At 40.7% G+C, this 16,411-nt stretch overlaps 1 protein-coding gene across 5 annotated transcripts in view; it reads right to left on the bottom strand.

Annotated features, from left to right (window-relative positions):
• Positions 1 to 4,027: 4,027 nt before the first annotated feature.
• snapc1b (small nuclear RNA activating complex, polypeptide 1b) overlaps positions 4,028 to 16,411 on the bottom strand; it is a 37,911-nt gene continuing 25,527 nt past the window's right edge. For 4 of the 5 annotated variants that reach the window (XM_043697230.1, XM_043697226.1, XM_043697228.1 and 1 more), the window contains 2 exons: positions 15,633 to 15,759; positions 4,028 to 6,178 (listed from right to left, as the gene is read on the bottom strand). In XM_043697230.1, the coding sequence (XP_043553165.1) occupies positions 6,141 to 6,178; positions 15,633 to 15,759 (165 nt within the window). In that variant the 3' untranslated portion in view covers positions 4,028 to 6,140. The remainder of the gene's footprint in view (positions 6,179 to 15,632; positions 15,760 to 16,411) is intronic. The other variant, XR_006312716.1, reaches the window with a different exon arrangement.

Below are 16,411 nucleotides of genomic sequence, written 5' to 3' on the forward strand. Positions count from 1 at the left end.
AATATATCCCTCGTGGTGGGGTCTGTTTGGAGGTGGCGGAAATGTCGGTGGATGATTTGGTTTATGCGAAGGTTGGTGGGGTGGAAGGTGAGCACCAGGGGCGTTCTGTCCTTGTTACGGTTGGAGGGGTGGGGTCTGAGGGCGGAGGTGCGGGATGTGGACGAGATGCGTTGGAGGGCATCTTTAATCACGTGGGAAGGGAAATTGTGGTCTCTAAAGAAGGAGGCCATCTGGTGTGTTCTGTGGTGGAACTGGTCCTCCTGGGAGCGATACGGCGGAGGCGGAGGAATTGGGAATATGGGATGGCATTTTTGCAGGAGGTAGGGTGGGAAGAGGTGTAATCCAGATAGCTGTGGGATTCGGTGGGTTTGTAAAAAATGTCGGTGTCAAGTCAGTCGTCATTAATGGAGATGGAGAGGTCCAGGAAGGGGAGAGAGGTGTCATGGGAAATCATGTCTCACAAACTTGATTGAGTTTTTTTGAAGAATAACAAAGAGGACTGATGACAGCAGAGTGATGGACGTGATCTATATGGACTTCAATAAGGCGTTTGACAAAGTTCCCCATGGGAGACTGCTTAGCAAGGTTAGATCTCTTGGATTACAGGGAGAACTAGCCATTTGGATACAGAACTGACTCAAAGGTAGAACATAGAGGGTGGAAGTGGAGGGTTGTTTTTCAGACTGGAGGCCTGTGACCAGTGGAGTGCCACAAGGATTAGTGATGGATCTACTACTTTTCATCATTTATATAAATGATTTGGATGTGAGCAAAAGAGGTACAGTTAGTAAGTTTGCAGATGACACCAAAATTGGAGGTGTAGTTGACAGCGAAGCAAGTTACCTCAGATTACAACAGGATCTTGATCAGATGGGAGAAAGTGAGGACTGCAGATGCTGGAGATCAGAGCTTAAAAATGTGTTGCTGGAAAAGCGCAGGTCAGGCAGCATCAAAGGAGCAGGAGAATCGACGTTTCGGGCATAATGCTGTTCCTTAATGCTGCCTGACCTGCTGTGCTTTTACAGCAACACATTTTTAAGCTCTTGATCAGATGGGCTAATTGGCTGAGGAGTGACAGATGTAAATTAATTTAGATAAATGCGAGGTGCTGCATTTTGGGAAAACAAATCTTAGCAGGACTTATACAATGAATGGTAAGGTCCTAGGGAGTGTTGCTGAATAAAGAGATCTTGGAGTGCATAGCTCTTTGAAAGTGGAGTCACAGGTAGTTAGGATAGTGAAAAAGGCATTTAGTACGCTCTCAAGAGTATTCAGTACAGGAGTTGGGAGGTCATGTTGTGGCTGAACAGGACTTTGGTTAGGCCACGTTTGGAATATTGCATGCAATTCTGGTCCCCTCCCTATTGGAAGGTTGTTGTGAAACTTGAAATTGTTCAGGAAAGATTTACAAGGATTTGAGCTATAGGGAGAGGCTGAACAGGCTGGGGGTGTTTTCCCTAGAGCGTCAGAGGCTGAGGGGTGACCTTACAGAAGTTTATAAAATCACGAGTGACAGGGTTAGGATAAATAGACAAAGTCTCTTCCTTGAGGTGGGGAGTCCAGAACTAGAGGACATAGGTTTAGGGTGAGAGAGGAAAGAGACGTAAGGGGCAACTTTTTCACACAGAGGGTGGTGCATGTATGGAATGAGCTGCCAGAGGAAACTGGTACAATTCCAACATTTAAAAGGCATCTGAATGGGTACATGAGTTGGAAGTCAGTAAATGAGGGATATGGGCCAAATGCTTGCAAATGGGACTAGATTAGGTTGGATATCTTGTCCGCATGGACGAGTTGGGCTGAAGGGTCTGTTTCTGTTCTGTACATCTCTATGGTTCTATGACTATATGAATTCAGAGCAGGATTAGGCCACTCAACACCTTGAGTATGCATTCAGTAAAAATCACGCGACATTGCTGTGACTCCCCAACCCCCAAAACCTTTCACCCCTCCTTGTTTACCTCTGCCTTTAAATTATTCAAAGACTCTGGGCTCAATCTTGAGCGTTTTGGTTAAGTCCAACTTGCATCAGGTTATTTGGAAGGCTCATCAGTGTCTCTGTGAAACCTCCCACCATACTTTACCAAATCTATATACCAACTCTGCCCCACAGCATCGCTCAAGCCTGAATTCTACCTTTCAGCGCACACCATTTCTCAAACAACTCACCCCCCCCCCCCCCCAGGTGATATCTGTCAAAGGACTGGCATTTCTTGTACCTATGCCATCTTTACAAAGGCGGCAGTGCATCCAGAGGAGTACTGGTGATCCAAAGCGCCCCTGCTCATTGATGGACTGTGTCAAAATAAGGTGAAGATGGCACTGCATTTCTCTGACAAGGACGGGTCCTCCTCCCTGACCTTGGAGGATGAGAATATGGAGGCTTCAGAGGAAGCATCAGCAATACTGCCTCCTGCACCATAATCGCTCCCCCCACCCCCCAGCCCAACCTGCTCAGATACTGAGAACTTAGTAAGAACCCTAGCCATAGGATCATCGAATTCCTACAGCATGAAGGCAGGCCATTCAGCCCATTGAGTTCACATTGACTCTTCAAAGAGCATACCTACCCCACTTACACTGCATTTCACAAGGCTAACCCAGCTAGCCAGCACATCCCTGAACACAATGGGCAATTTAGCATGGCCAATCCACCAAACCTGTAAATCCTTGGTCCATGGGAGGAAACCCTTGCAGAGGCAGGAAGAACATGCAAAGAACATAGTCGCCTGAGGGTAGAATTGAACCTGGATTCCTAGCACAGTTAGACAGCAGTGCTAACCACTGAGCCACCATCCCAACCGTAGACAGTGTGTGTTAGCACACAATCCAATGAGCAACTCACAGTGACTGCTGCCCAAGAAAGAAATTCCCCAGGTTGCAGGCATTCAAGCAACTGTGGAGACCTGGCACCTGCTCAGGCCAGGGCAGATGATGACCCTGTGGTGTCTGCAATCGGTGATTTCACTTAACAAACAGAAACTTCTACAGAAATGCAGGGGTCTGAGATCTTGGCAAGGCTCAGCAAAACAAGGCAAGAATGACTTAAGGATGCAAGTAGATGCCAATTAAGCAAGCACTAAGTCAACAAGGGGCCATCCTGGAAATGCAGGGTTGGTGAGGTCTATGCCTTTCCCTGTTCTCAAAGTGTTCCTGTCACAGCTTTTCAATGCTAGTTGCTGGTGTGCTCAGCAATGCAAATCTGCACTTCCATATTGCACTGCCAGTGAGTAGAAGTACCAAAATTGTCACAATGGATTGCCACATTAAGGAAGGGAGCATGTGGCTGGTACCCATGGATTGTGTTCTGCACTGCTGTTTGCTCATAGGTTACATGGACGTCATTTCGAGTAAACGGTGAGCTAAATTCATCAGGCACATGTTCTGGCTTCTTTGTTGAGTTTTTCTGGCATCTAGCTAGTTTGGCAAGTTTGGTACGATAGGAAACAAAATATTGATGAGGTAAGTTGTGGTGTTAACAAAGTGTTGAACAAGTGTTAATCCCTGTCAATTGGTATCTTGCTGCTGCCCAGTGAGAACCTTGCCATATGATTTGTAATGACATAAGATGATCTTGACATTGAGATGGGCTTCGCCACATTTGATTATGCCCATCGTCTTGCCAAGAGTTCCAAATACTCTCAACCCTGAGAGAAGAAAAAAATTCTCCACGTATCTTAAATGGGCAATCCCTATCTTGAAACAGTAAACAAGAGTTACTATGGGTGCACTTACAGCTTCCACATTAACCCATAACCATCAGCAGTTCAACCATACAATTCTCATCCACATGGTGTTGTTGGCTGAAACATTGATCCTTAAGTGAAAATATGCATAACTATCAGTTGTTTAACCAGGGATACTATACCATTCATTGAGGTGTAGCAAGTCTCCAATACCCTAGTAGCACTAAATCATTGAACTTCTAACAACCAACAGGCACAAATTTGACAGGTGCAACATTATGCCCTTGTTATCAATGATTTCAACCAGTTGTACATTCAATATAGACATATCACGAAATAGAAATGATTAAGAACTTTATTAACTAATGGTGGAAGATACAAAGGAAAATAGTAGTTTAAAATGAAACCTCATACGCTACAATATTTTAATTCAACTAAAAAAAAATCCGTGTTCATTCAGGTTACAATTTAGAAAATAAATAACTCAGTGAAAAAGAATTATTTTAGCTTGTCACAATTTTCAGAAATACAAACTTAGGAGGCAGTCAAGATTGTGTACTAAAATGATTGATAAATTGTATCCAAACGAGCAATTTTGTATTGGAGTGACATGCTGTATTTTAGAATTAGAAACCACTGAGAGTTAGAGTACAGGTTTGAATTGCAGTTAAACCAATCGGATGAACAGGTCTGCTTTCTGGTAGAGTTTCAGAGTGATCCCACTAAATATGAAAACATAAGACAATAATGACGTGTGGTTAATCTTAAAACTGATAGATTAAGAAGGAAAATAATACTAGTACAGTTGAAAATCTCTGCTGTTACAAATACTACTGAAACATAGCACTGTATCTGACTGTGTGTTGACTTACCACTAAGTATCTAAAATGTTCAAAAGTAGTTTAACTATTTAGGGGAAAAAAAACTTGTGCATTCTGCTGATACAGTTTTAATTCAGTAACCGATCTCAAAGCTTTTACCACACTGAGATAATTCTGTATTGTTTACAGCCACTCCATTCAAGAAACAGGAGGAAAACTGATTCAATTGCAGCATGTGTACACTGAAACAAGCAGTTTAAATGAATTATTTACATTTTCCAGTGACAATTGCACTGACCAGAATACATCCAAATAAGCTCCAAGCTTGATTTGTGGTCAGTCTCAAGTTGCCATTTCTCTGTCAGAGATGATGTTAATATTGGCCTCTATATTCAAAGGGTGCATATGGGAAGCACTAATCACAAACCAATGCGCTGCATTGTGAAAGCAAGCAAATGAATATCAAGGATAAGATCAGTGAAGACCTTGTACAATTAATCTGTTGACATTTGCTTTTCAGTAACACTCGTGAAAGATGACTTCAGTTAAATTTTAAAGATCACCACCAACCATGAACCTGAAATCCAGATGAAGAGGTGAAATGGTGGAAACATGGCAGGACCTACAAGCCATATATCTTTAACATCATTAAATACTCATTACAATCATAATAGCAGCTGCTGAATGCTACGACAATCATATTCTTTTATGTAATAAAGTGCATTGGAATACACTGACATATGGATTGGGACAACATTGAGATAAGAGAAACAGTGCACAATTTCCAATGTTACTAGCTTGTTATGCAATAAATTCAGATTCAGTGCATATCTGTACAACATGAATCTGAGTTTTGACTGACCTATTGAAAACCATTGTTCAGCATCACATATTCAATGTTGACTCCTCCGTAGTAAATTAACTGAAGAAAGTATTGCACAGAAAAGAAGGATGTCATTTTAAAAAAAGTTAGCTACTGATAATTTTGCATATGAGAGTGAACCTGTCCACCTGGTTGTGATGAAGATTAACTAGAAGAGAAGAAACCATAGCTGCGCCCAGCACCGTCTTCTCAGGATGGAATAACATGAACATGAGCAGGTCCGCAATAAAGTGAACGTATAACGTCAAGTTAAATAACATTTTAGTTTTTAAGTATTAGCTTGGAGATAGGAGATTGAAATATCCCAAAAATAAAGTTAGAACAGATCCAAAATACAATTTCTAAAAGTCTCATGCCGACCAGCTGGTATGCAGAAGTATGATGCCACAGTAACCGAACAACAGAAGTAACACTTTCCCAAAATGTTACCCGAATGATGAAAATCTGACCTGATAAAAAAAGGTCAAATCATACCTTCCTACATTTAATATTAAACAGAATAAAACACAAAACATACAAGGCATATAAACAGAAAAGAGATCTTTTACAATTCATGAGTTATTGCTACATAACAGTGTATTATATCTAAAATCACAAGGAAATGTTATTCATCTATTTTTACCAAATATAAAAGTAGCACTTTGTGGCTGATTCAGTAATCATGCTTTGATCCATTCAGCTTTCACTTTTGATCACATTACTGGAGCTGTCGGGATTACTTGTAGTAGGTAAAGTTATTTTACATCCATTTTAACGCTTCTGCCTTCTCCTCTTGGTTGGTGGAGAATCTACAAACAAATGCAAAGTTAGTGTGAGGCATCTGTAATTCAACTAAAACAAACAATCCAGCTTAACACAATCAATTGCTGGACTGAAGTAATGTACTGATTACCCTAAGGAATATCAATTTTTGAAATAATCTCAGGAGTGACTGGAGAATGTAAACACACCTCCAAAAGGATTTTCAGTCAGAAACCCACCATAAAACCTGAAAATGTGCTGTGTTGGAATTAAGCAAGATCATTCCTAGTATTTCTGCCATCAGTCATGAAGATACTAATCTCAAATTGGACTGTAATTTAACAGCATGTAAATGAAGGGATAACTGGATTAAAACTTCAGTTTCTAACTGAAAGCACAACAACAATACAGCACCACAAATGAGGAAAAGATTGCTAACTGGAGTCTCAGCAATGATGTGGGAGCAAATTTGTCCACTTGTTCTTTCAGGAATGCTGTGTAACTGCAATAAACAAACTATCCAGGCCACACGTCCATATTTCCATTTGGACAGCCAGAACATCTGAAGTCGCCATCAGTCATCACAGACCAGAATTAAAGCACATAAGGCCTTGACTGGAAACAAGAGGAGATTTGGAAATCTTGCTCAGCGTACGGTATCATTCATCACAAATGGCAAGAATCCAGATGTGGCATTTGGGAATTAAGAATGAGATCTTGGGATGGTGAAGCAGCTTTTTTCATTCAGATGAATGGAGAGGTGAAGAAAGAGCAACTGGAAGCTCTGGGGGAGGCGAGTCTAGTGGTCACTGAGAACACTAAACATGTTAATTAGTTAATTTCAGGGGAAAACAAAATTGGTTGTGAAGTATGAGAAAGAAAGCTCTTAAAATTAACCACGTTAATGTTTTCCAGGGAATATTCTGCATATCAATAAATGCAAAAGCTAGGAGATAAATCTGCATTTCTACAGACTTAGAGCTAACTAAACAATTCCCATTTTTAAGGTAAATATAAACATTAATAAATAAATGTATAAGAAATGGAAGTGAGCAGCAGATTAGACTACATCCCTGGACAGAAAGACAGTTAATGTTTCAAGTCTGTGATCTGCAAACCCTCTACTTATTATTAAGCAATTTAACACTTTAATTCTTCTACACTACGTAACAGAACAGTTCTAGGAACCGGAGTAGGTCATTCAGCCCCTTGAGCCTGTTCCACCATTCAATGAGATCATGGTTGATCTATGGCCTAACTGGGTTACATAATGCAAGCTGCAACTAAGCACTGGCTTTGTCATATAAAGATTAATGAGTCCTTAGTCCATGTCAACATCACAGTGCATAACTGAAGGAGTTATGTCATCAGAGGTGCCATCTATCAGATGAGGGTGGCACATTGGCTCAGTGATTAGCACTGCTGCCTCACAGTGCCAGGGACCCAGGTTTGATTCCAGCCTCGGGTGACTGTCTGCGTGAAATTTGCATATTCTCCCAGTGTGTGGGGGTTTCCTCTGGGGGCTTCGGTTTCCTCCCACACTCCAAAGGTGTGCAGGTTAGGTGAATTGGCATTGCTAAATTGCCCAGAGTGTTCAGGGGTGTGTAGATTAGAGGCATTAGTCAGGGGAAATGTAGAGTAATAGGTCTGGGTGGGGTACTCCCAGAGGATCAGTGTGGACTTGTTGGGCCAAATGGTCTATTTCCATATTGTAGGGATTCTATGAAATGAACATAGGGATTGACTAAGAGGGGGGAAATAGAGTAAGAAACTAATGATGTGGAGGAGCCGGTGTTGGACTGGGGTGGACAAATTTTAAAATGTTAAAGTTGCTGCAACCCATTCTAAAAAATGAAAGACTTAACAATCCAGGTTTGTTCAAAATATATCATTTCAGTTGCATGACACTATAATCTTTTCTTAGAAATTCTGTGACTTATGATCTTATACTCCATACCCACCCGAAGAAGGAGCAGCGCTCCGAAAACTAGTGCTTCCAAGTAAACCTGTTGAACTATAGCCTGTTGTTGTGTGCTTTTTAACTTTGTAACTAAGTAAGTTTGTGGAGAACATACAAACTGATTATAAAAGCTCCTACAGATATCTGAGGAGAAAAATATTACTGAAGAAAAATAATGTCTTTTACAATCAGAAACAAAGAGATGGTAGACTAATTAAATACATATTTCGGAATTATTCTCATAAAAGGAGGACACAAATAACGTCCCAAAAAACATTGGTGCATTCAGAGTCCAGTGTTACAACAAGGACATCAAGCCAAACTAAATCAGTCTCACTGACACTGGATCTGTAACACCATGAAATTAAAACATTCAATGATCCTCAAAACTGTTCAATTGTTTCTAAACAGACTTTAAAAATAATAGATAGAGTCAAAGAGAATTACAGCATGGAAACAGACCCTTCGGTCCAACCCGTCAATGCTGACCAGATATCCCAACCCAATCCAGTCCCACCTGCCAGCACCTGGCCCACATCTCCACAAACCCCTCCTATTCATATATCCATCCAAATGCCGTTTAAATGTTGCAATTGTACCAGCCTCCACCACTTCCTCTGGCAGCTCATTCCATACACATACCACCTTCTGTGTGGAAAAAGTTGCCCCTTAGGTCTCTTTTATGTCTTTCCCATCTCACCCTAAACCTACGCCCTCTAGTTCTGGACACCCCAACCCCAGGAAAAACTTTGTCTATTTACCTTATCTATACCCCTCATAATTTTGTAAGCCTCTATAAGGTCAACCCTCAGCCTCCGAAACTCCAGGGAAAAATAGCCCAAGCCTGTTCAGCCTCTCCCCATAGCTCAAATCCTCCAACCCTCGCAACAATATTATAAATCTTTTCTGAACCCTTTCAACTTTCACAACATCTTTCCGATAGGATGGCGACCAGAATTGCACACAATATTCCAACAGTTACCTAACCAATGTCCTGTATAGCCGCAACATGACTTCCCAACTCTATACTCAATACTCTGACCAATAAAAGAAAGCATACCAAACACCTTCTTCACTATCCTATCTACCTGCGACTCCACTTTCAAGGAGCTATGAACCTGCACTCCAGGGTCTCTTTGTTCAGCAACACTCTCTCGGAGTGTCTACCATTAAGTGTGTAAGTCCTGCTAAGATTTGCTTTCCCAAAATACAGCACCTCGCGTTTATCTGAATTAAACTCCATCTGCCACTTCTCAGTCTACCAGCCCATCTGGTCAAGATCCTGTTGTAATCTGAGGTAACCTTCTTCGTTGTCCACTACTCCTTCAATTTTGGTGTCATCTGCAAACTTACTATGCTCGCATCCAAATAATTTGTATAAATGATGAAAAGTAGTGAACCCAGCACCGATCCTTGTGGCACTCCACAGGTCACAGGCCTCCAGTCTGAAAAACAACCCTTCACCACCACCCTCTATCTTCTATCTTTGAGCCAGTTCTGTATCCAATGGCTAGTTCTCCCTGTATTCTGTGAGATCTAACCTTGCTAACCAGCCTTCCATGGGGAAGCTTGTCGAACACCTTACTGAAGTCCATGTAGATCACATCTACCGCTCCTTCTTAAACAGTGGCACCACGTTAGCCAACTTCCAGTCTTTCGGCACCTCACCTGTGACTATCAATGATACAAATATCTCAGGAAGAGGCCCAGCAATCACTTCTCTAGCTTCCCACAGTGTTCTATGGTACGCCTGATCAGGTCCTGGGGATTTATCCACCTTTATGCATTTCAAGACACCCAGCACTTCCGCCTCTGTAATATGGACATTTTGCAAGGTGTCACCATCTATTTCCCTACAGTCTATATCTTCCATATTCTTTTCCACAGTAAATACTAATGCAAAATACTTGTTTTTTGGACACCAAGTTTATAATTATTAAGAATTCAACTTTACAGAACACAGATGAAGAACAAAGCAATCTAATTGATATCTATAATCCAAGCCTAACCTTCTTTGATCAAAAACCCCCATTCAAACACTGACTCAATTAAGGGATAACTTTTAAATAAAAAAGTATTAAGTTGCCAATTCTATAACCATTTCAACAATAATTATCAGGTTTTCAAGAAATCCGATGGCTTGCATTCTGAAGACACTGGCAAATGCTAACAGTTTCCAGAGACCTTGGAAACGTTTCCTTATTTCTCACAGGCTGGGATTTTTTTCTCCACCTCAGATATATCAATAACTGGAGAATAGCTGAAGAGAAGGCAAAACCAAAACCCTAATTTGGCAATTTCCAAAACAACACTGCCACCTGCCCAAAACCAGTTCCTTCTTAGGTTTCTCCTTTTGCAACATTCTCTGTGGTTGATTGACCAGTGCAGCTCCTTCCTTGATTAGCTACTTCAACATCCAACCAGCTGTCAGTCCCTGAGCGCAACAGCATCTCATTGCCAGTTTGTCTATAGTGTTCTTAGTGCTTGATCTTTCCAAGTCAGTTACCAACAGTAAACAGCAATCTTTTGTTCTTTTTTTTAAATAAAAGCAAGGTGTTATTCCGTATTCAATTATCAACTGCAATTCACATTTCCAAACCAAAATAAGAAGAAAAGAAAAATAATAATGGTATAAAGTGAGAAGTAGGAACTGAAAGAAATCAGTATTACCATGGAAATGCTGCTGGAAAATATGATGCAATTAAAGACCCTGATAAACTTCCACAGCCCAATAATTTACATCCCAAATTACTTAAGGAAGGGGTGCAAAGGTTTACCAGACTGACTCCTGAGGTGGCAGGACTGACATTCGAGGAGAGACTGGATTGATTAGCACTATATTCAGTGGATTCTAGAAGAATGAGTGAAGATCTAATACTAATGAGTACAGACAAGGTAAATGAAGGAAGGATGCTCCCAGAGACTGGGGAATCCACACACAGGGGTCATGGATTAAGGACATCGAGTAGGTTATTTAGGTGTGGGATAAAGAGAAATTCATTCACCCAAAGACCGGTGAGCCTGTGAAATTCTCTATCACAAATAGCAGTTGAGGCCAAAAAATTGTCTGGATCAGATGAATTAGCCATAAAGGAAAGGTTGGACAAAATTGGATGGTTTTTGTTAGTGTCACAGGCTGAGTGATGAACTGCTAGAAGTATATAAAATTATGAGAGGATCTATATATTATATATAGACTAGTCGAGGTTGGGAAACTTGGGTAGCATGGATGAGTTGGACTGAAGGATCTGTTTCTGCACTGTATGACTCTGTAACTCTATGCATAGATAAGGTGGATAATCAAGAGTTTTTATCCCAGGGGCATACATTTAAGGTAAGCAGGACGGGGGTGCAATTTAAAGGAGATGCGCAAGCAAATTTTATTTTTAAAAACACACCAGTGTTGTACTGTTCAATTTATGTTATATTGAATATTTTCAAAAAGGATATAGATATAGTTCTTAGGGTTAAAGGGATTGACAGGTTTGGGGAGAAAGCAGGAACCCATACTGAGTTGGATGATCATACTGATTAACAGAGCAGGTTTGTAGGGCTGAATGGCCTGATGCTGCTCCTATTTTCTATGTTCCTAATATGAGGTCCTGTCTGCCTCTCAGGAAGATGTAAAAGGTCCCATCACACTACTTACAGAAAAGCATCATCCTGGCTAATATTTATTCCTCAACCAAGTCATGGAATAAGAAAGTTGACACAGTCATTACTTCACCATTGTTTGTCAAATCCCACTGTGCAGACAGTTGCCACTTCTGCCTACATTACAGCAGTAGCGAGACTTAAAAGACTTAACTGGCTGCAAAGCTCTTTGGGCATCAGATGAGGTGAATAGTGCTAGATAAATACAAAATTATTCTTTCTTTAAAGATAAAGTCTATTATTTTATCAATGTGCCAATGAACAGTTATATTCTGCAACTATTATATTGTTTTCATTTACTGCTTGCTATTCTTTGTAACAAAGTAACACCACGGTTTATATCCTAAGCCACAATCAGGTTGAATGTTTATTCAATCACTTTGAGGTTCAGAAGATCACGAAATTATTCATGATATAGTCCACACACTAAACACAATAACAAATACCTTATTCAACTCTTATGCTTGGTATAGCACCAGATAATGGCTATAAAAATCCACAAGGTGTTCACACGGATCTAAGATGCATTGGTGCTGAACAAGAGGCAATTAGCTGAGTCGTAGTCTAAAAATACTTTTTGGTGGGATTGGGGAAGAAAAATTAAAACAACAAGGAATGGTGAATCCATAAAAATGACATTAAACAGATACTTGCTCGCTCATTCTTCCCCACCCAAATAATATTCTAAATCTTGATGAGGGCCTGATCTTTTCATTGGCATGCTGAGCTTGTTCCTCTTCGTTTCCAAGGTAACCATTCAATTTTCCTCAGCTGCATTTTGTCAGATGAAAGGCTTACTTTCATAAAACCTTCAACTACCATGGCACAATGTAATTCCGCTGCATGAAATGAGGATGGATACTGAAAAACCCTAATGTGCATAAATCAACACCAAAATACTGCGTTAAGTCAAAAGATCTGTGCAGACCATCATATGCGGATGCATTTCTAACTTTCCTGAAAATATTATCATCCTGTAAACTTACAACCAGTTTCCTTTGCTCTTATAGTGAAGAGGAGTGAGAGGATTTATTGTTATGAGACAAAATACCCAAACAGAAACTGGTGGAAATAGAATTCATATTTGCTTTAAATAAAGTGGTCAAATGTTTGTTTAAAAATGAGGAGGCACGTCCCAGGGTATGGAAAGAAATGAGGGATCAAGTTTGATGAGAATTGTGAAGGGTAGGAAATAAAAAAAAGAGAAGACCTGTCATCGAGTGGAAGGAAAGCAAGAGGAGATTAAAAGGATGATGATCACAAGGCAAAATGAGATTATAATAGACCACGTAAAGGAATAAATAAAATGGGTCCAGAGGAAATGGAAATAGGAATAGTGGAATCACTGCCAACAACTGCTGCCTCCAACAAAATGAAGATTCCGTGCATATTATCTGAAGATGATCAAGTCAACAGCCACTGGAATGCTGAAAGTTGAAGGGAAGGTATTATGGTGGTGGCATCACACTGATAGCAGAAACGTCAGACTGTGACACAGACTGGTGAGTGGATGGTGTGAACAAGGGATCGCTGTCATGATTCTGGGAGGAAAGGACAATTGGGAAGAGGTGACAGCAGATGTGTAGAAAATAAGAAATCATGGGTCTTGACACAAAATATTAACTTCTCCTTCAATCCTTACCGATGCTGCTAGACCTGAGCATTTTGTTCAGGATATTAAATAGTGCAAACAAGATCAGCCCATGGTATCAAAAGGCAACAAAATATTACCTATTACTGACTTAAAGTCAAATATCCACCTGCAAATTTGCCTCACACTGCATTCGACCACATACTTATCCCCCCTCCTTTTAAGGAAATATGACATTGTCGAGGTTCTGCTGCTGCTGACCCTCTTGCAGATAGTTTTGCGTTCCCAGGACCACCAGGAGTGGGTGGTTGCAGTTGAAACTGGGCCCTTAGGATTGGGAACACGGAGTGAGGGGGTTTATCCATGATCGGAGTCAGGATGGGCCTTCATTCCTTCAGTCTGTGTGACCAGTAGCACAGGCTCTGGGTTGTTGGGGAGTTGGGAATGGGTAATTTCCCATCACAATCTCCCAGGCCAGATTCCACAGACCAAGATCTAAGCTGCTACTTTTCAGCCTGTGTACACTGAAATTATAAACATTATTTGATAACTGTATTTGCTGGTTAAACATGATCAATGTAGTGGAAATAGAGAAAGAATACGTTGCATAGGGTGTGCCGTATTAAGATCTGTCTTAACACAGGTGCTGCAACTGCATGTCACCGAATTCAGTCAAGCAAGAAGTAGTGCAAACAAATAATTTCCTCAATGTGACTTCTCTTTGGTCTTTTTTTAAGCTGAAGAAATAGGCTTTGGAAATAATTTCTTCATGTAAAGGGTGACTATGATTTCGTATGATTTTTGGGCTCATTCAAGACCCAACTAAACCTGGAAAATGAACAAGATCTATGCCTTTCCTCATCTCCTTTGATCTTATCTGAATAGCTTGTTGACAATGGTATGAGAATACTGTATTTATTTCTCAGTCTCAGAATACTATCCCATGGGATTTTTGTGTGCCAGGGAAGGCTGACACATAGAGATCCAAACTACTGATAACCCGAGAAAAGTAACTTCCATTTGCACAACAAAGCACAGGCTAACGCCTAACAGAGTCACTTGTCTTTTCTACCCCATGAGAACCTACAGGGGTCAGTATTAAATAAAATTTTAAAGCCATGCTGCAGCTAGAGTCTAGCCAACTAAAGTCAATGCAACACTAATGCTGGCTTTCCAGAATCACACTGCATTACTGGAACACAGGATGTTCCAATCAATTCCAGAATCTGGAAAGCTTAGTCATCGCTATCTGTAGCAAAAGTCTAAAAGTAATGTTTACTGGGCAGGTCACAATTTTATAGCAGTGATCAGTGCTGAGCTCTATCATCAGAATTGCATTTGAGTGCTGTGGTTTTCTGAATAATTTTGAATAATAAGCAAAGGTTCGATATCTCAGTGAATTATTTTTAAAAAGTGTTAAAATGGTTACATTTATCCCATAATCCTTTAGGATATATAACAGTCCTGCTGCAAACAGTATTTATTTGTTTTGCTTTCAAGTATTCAAGAATTTTCATGTATAATACAAATATTAACTGTCCCTTACCCCTTATAATTATTATACTAAGGAGGACATTTTTAACATAGGCATTGCATCTATTCCTAACATTAAGAAATAATTTTCAGATGTAAAAACAGAAAATAATGAAAATATTCAAATGGTCAGACAGTATCTGTGAAGTACAAAAGAGTTACTGTTTTAGGCTAACAAACTATTATTCCAAATTCTAACATTTGCAGCATTTTGTCTCTGTAATTTTTCTAATGTTAGTCAAACTTACCACATTCATGTAATCGGCAAATGGATGCATACGTTTTAGGGTGAAGTGGTTAGCACTGCTGCCTCACAACACCCGGGTTCAATTCCTTTTTGTGCAACTGTCTGTGTGGAACTTGCACATTCTCCCGCATCTGCGTTGGTTTCCTCCAGATGCTCCAGTTTCCTCCCACAGTCCAAAAGATGTGCAGGTTAGGTGGGACTGACCAGCTAGATTGCCCCACAGTGTTCAGGGAGGTGCAGGCTACGTGGGTTTGCTACTGTAAATGTGAGGTTACAGGGATAAGGGTAGGGGGCTGAGTCTGGGTGGGATGCCCTTCAGTGGATTTGATGGGCCGAATAGCCTGCTTCCATACTATAGGGATTGTAATAAGACAGAGGTTTCATCTTTTTGTAAAAGCATATCAAAGGATAGTTTCTCAAGAGTCGATCTAACAAAAGCATCCACTGCGACCCAGAGGAACACCGAAGATGATCTCGACAAGAATCAATTTTCTTAACACAAGCTCCAAACATTACCTTTCTCTCTGCTGTGCTTTTTAACTGAGGAATTCCGATTTCTTTCGGAACTCTTCACTTGTGCCCAGTCAGACCCAGATTCTGAAGACTCCACTTTCACTTGTCGATGCCTTCTGGATCTAGATGCCTTCATGTGAAATAACAATATTTTGAAAAAAAAATTAATGATTGTTACATTTAATAAATAATTTCAACATCAAATCATTGGGCTGAATTTAACATGCCCCTTTCAGGCATATTTTCAGCAGCTGAAAAGAGGCACAAATAGAGTGGGTGACCAGCCTACCACCTTCTCAATGACTTGGGTTTCTCCATAAGAGGAGGCCTCGACAGGTGCTAAAAATCAGCAACATGCCTGTCATGTTTCAAAAAATAATGAAGGATCAACTAAGATCATAAAAGCTCAATTAGAGTCACACAGCATGAAAACAGAGCCTTCGGTCCTCTTCCCACCCTATCTCTTGCAACTCCCACAGCTATCTGGATTACACCTCTTCCCACCCTGTCTCTTGCAACAACCGACTTGATACTGACATTTTTTACAAACCCACCGACTCCCACAGCTACCTGGATTACACCTCTTCCCACCCTATCTCTTGCAAAAAATGCCATCCCGTATTCCCAATCCTCCGCCTCTGCCGTATCTGCTCCCAGGAGGACCAGTTCCACCACAGAACACACCAGATGGCCTCCTTCTTTAGAGACCGCAATTTCCCTTCCCACGTGGTTAAAGATGCCCTCCAACACATCTCGTCTACATCCCGCACCTCCGCCCTCAG

The sequence above is a fragment of the Chiloscyllium plagiosum genome, chromosome 10 (assembly GCF_004010195.1).
Source record: "Chiloscyllium plagiosum isolate BGI_BamShark_2017 chromosome 10, ASM401019v2, whole genome shotgun sequence".
NCBI classification, from domain to species: domain Eukaryota; kingdom Metazoa; phylum Chordata; class Chondrichthyes; order Orectolobiformes; family Hemiscylliidae; genus Chiloscyllium; species Chiloscyllium plagiosum.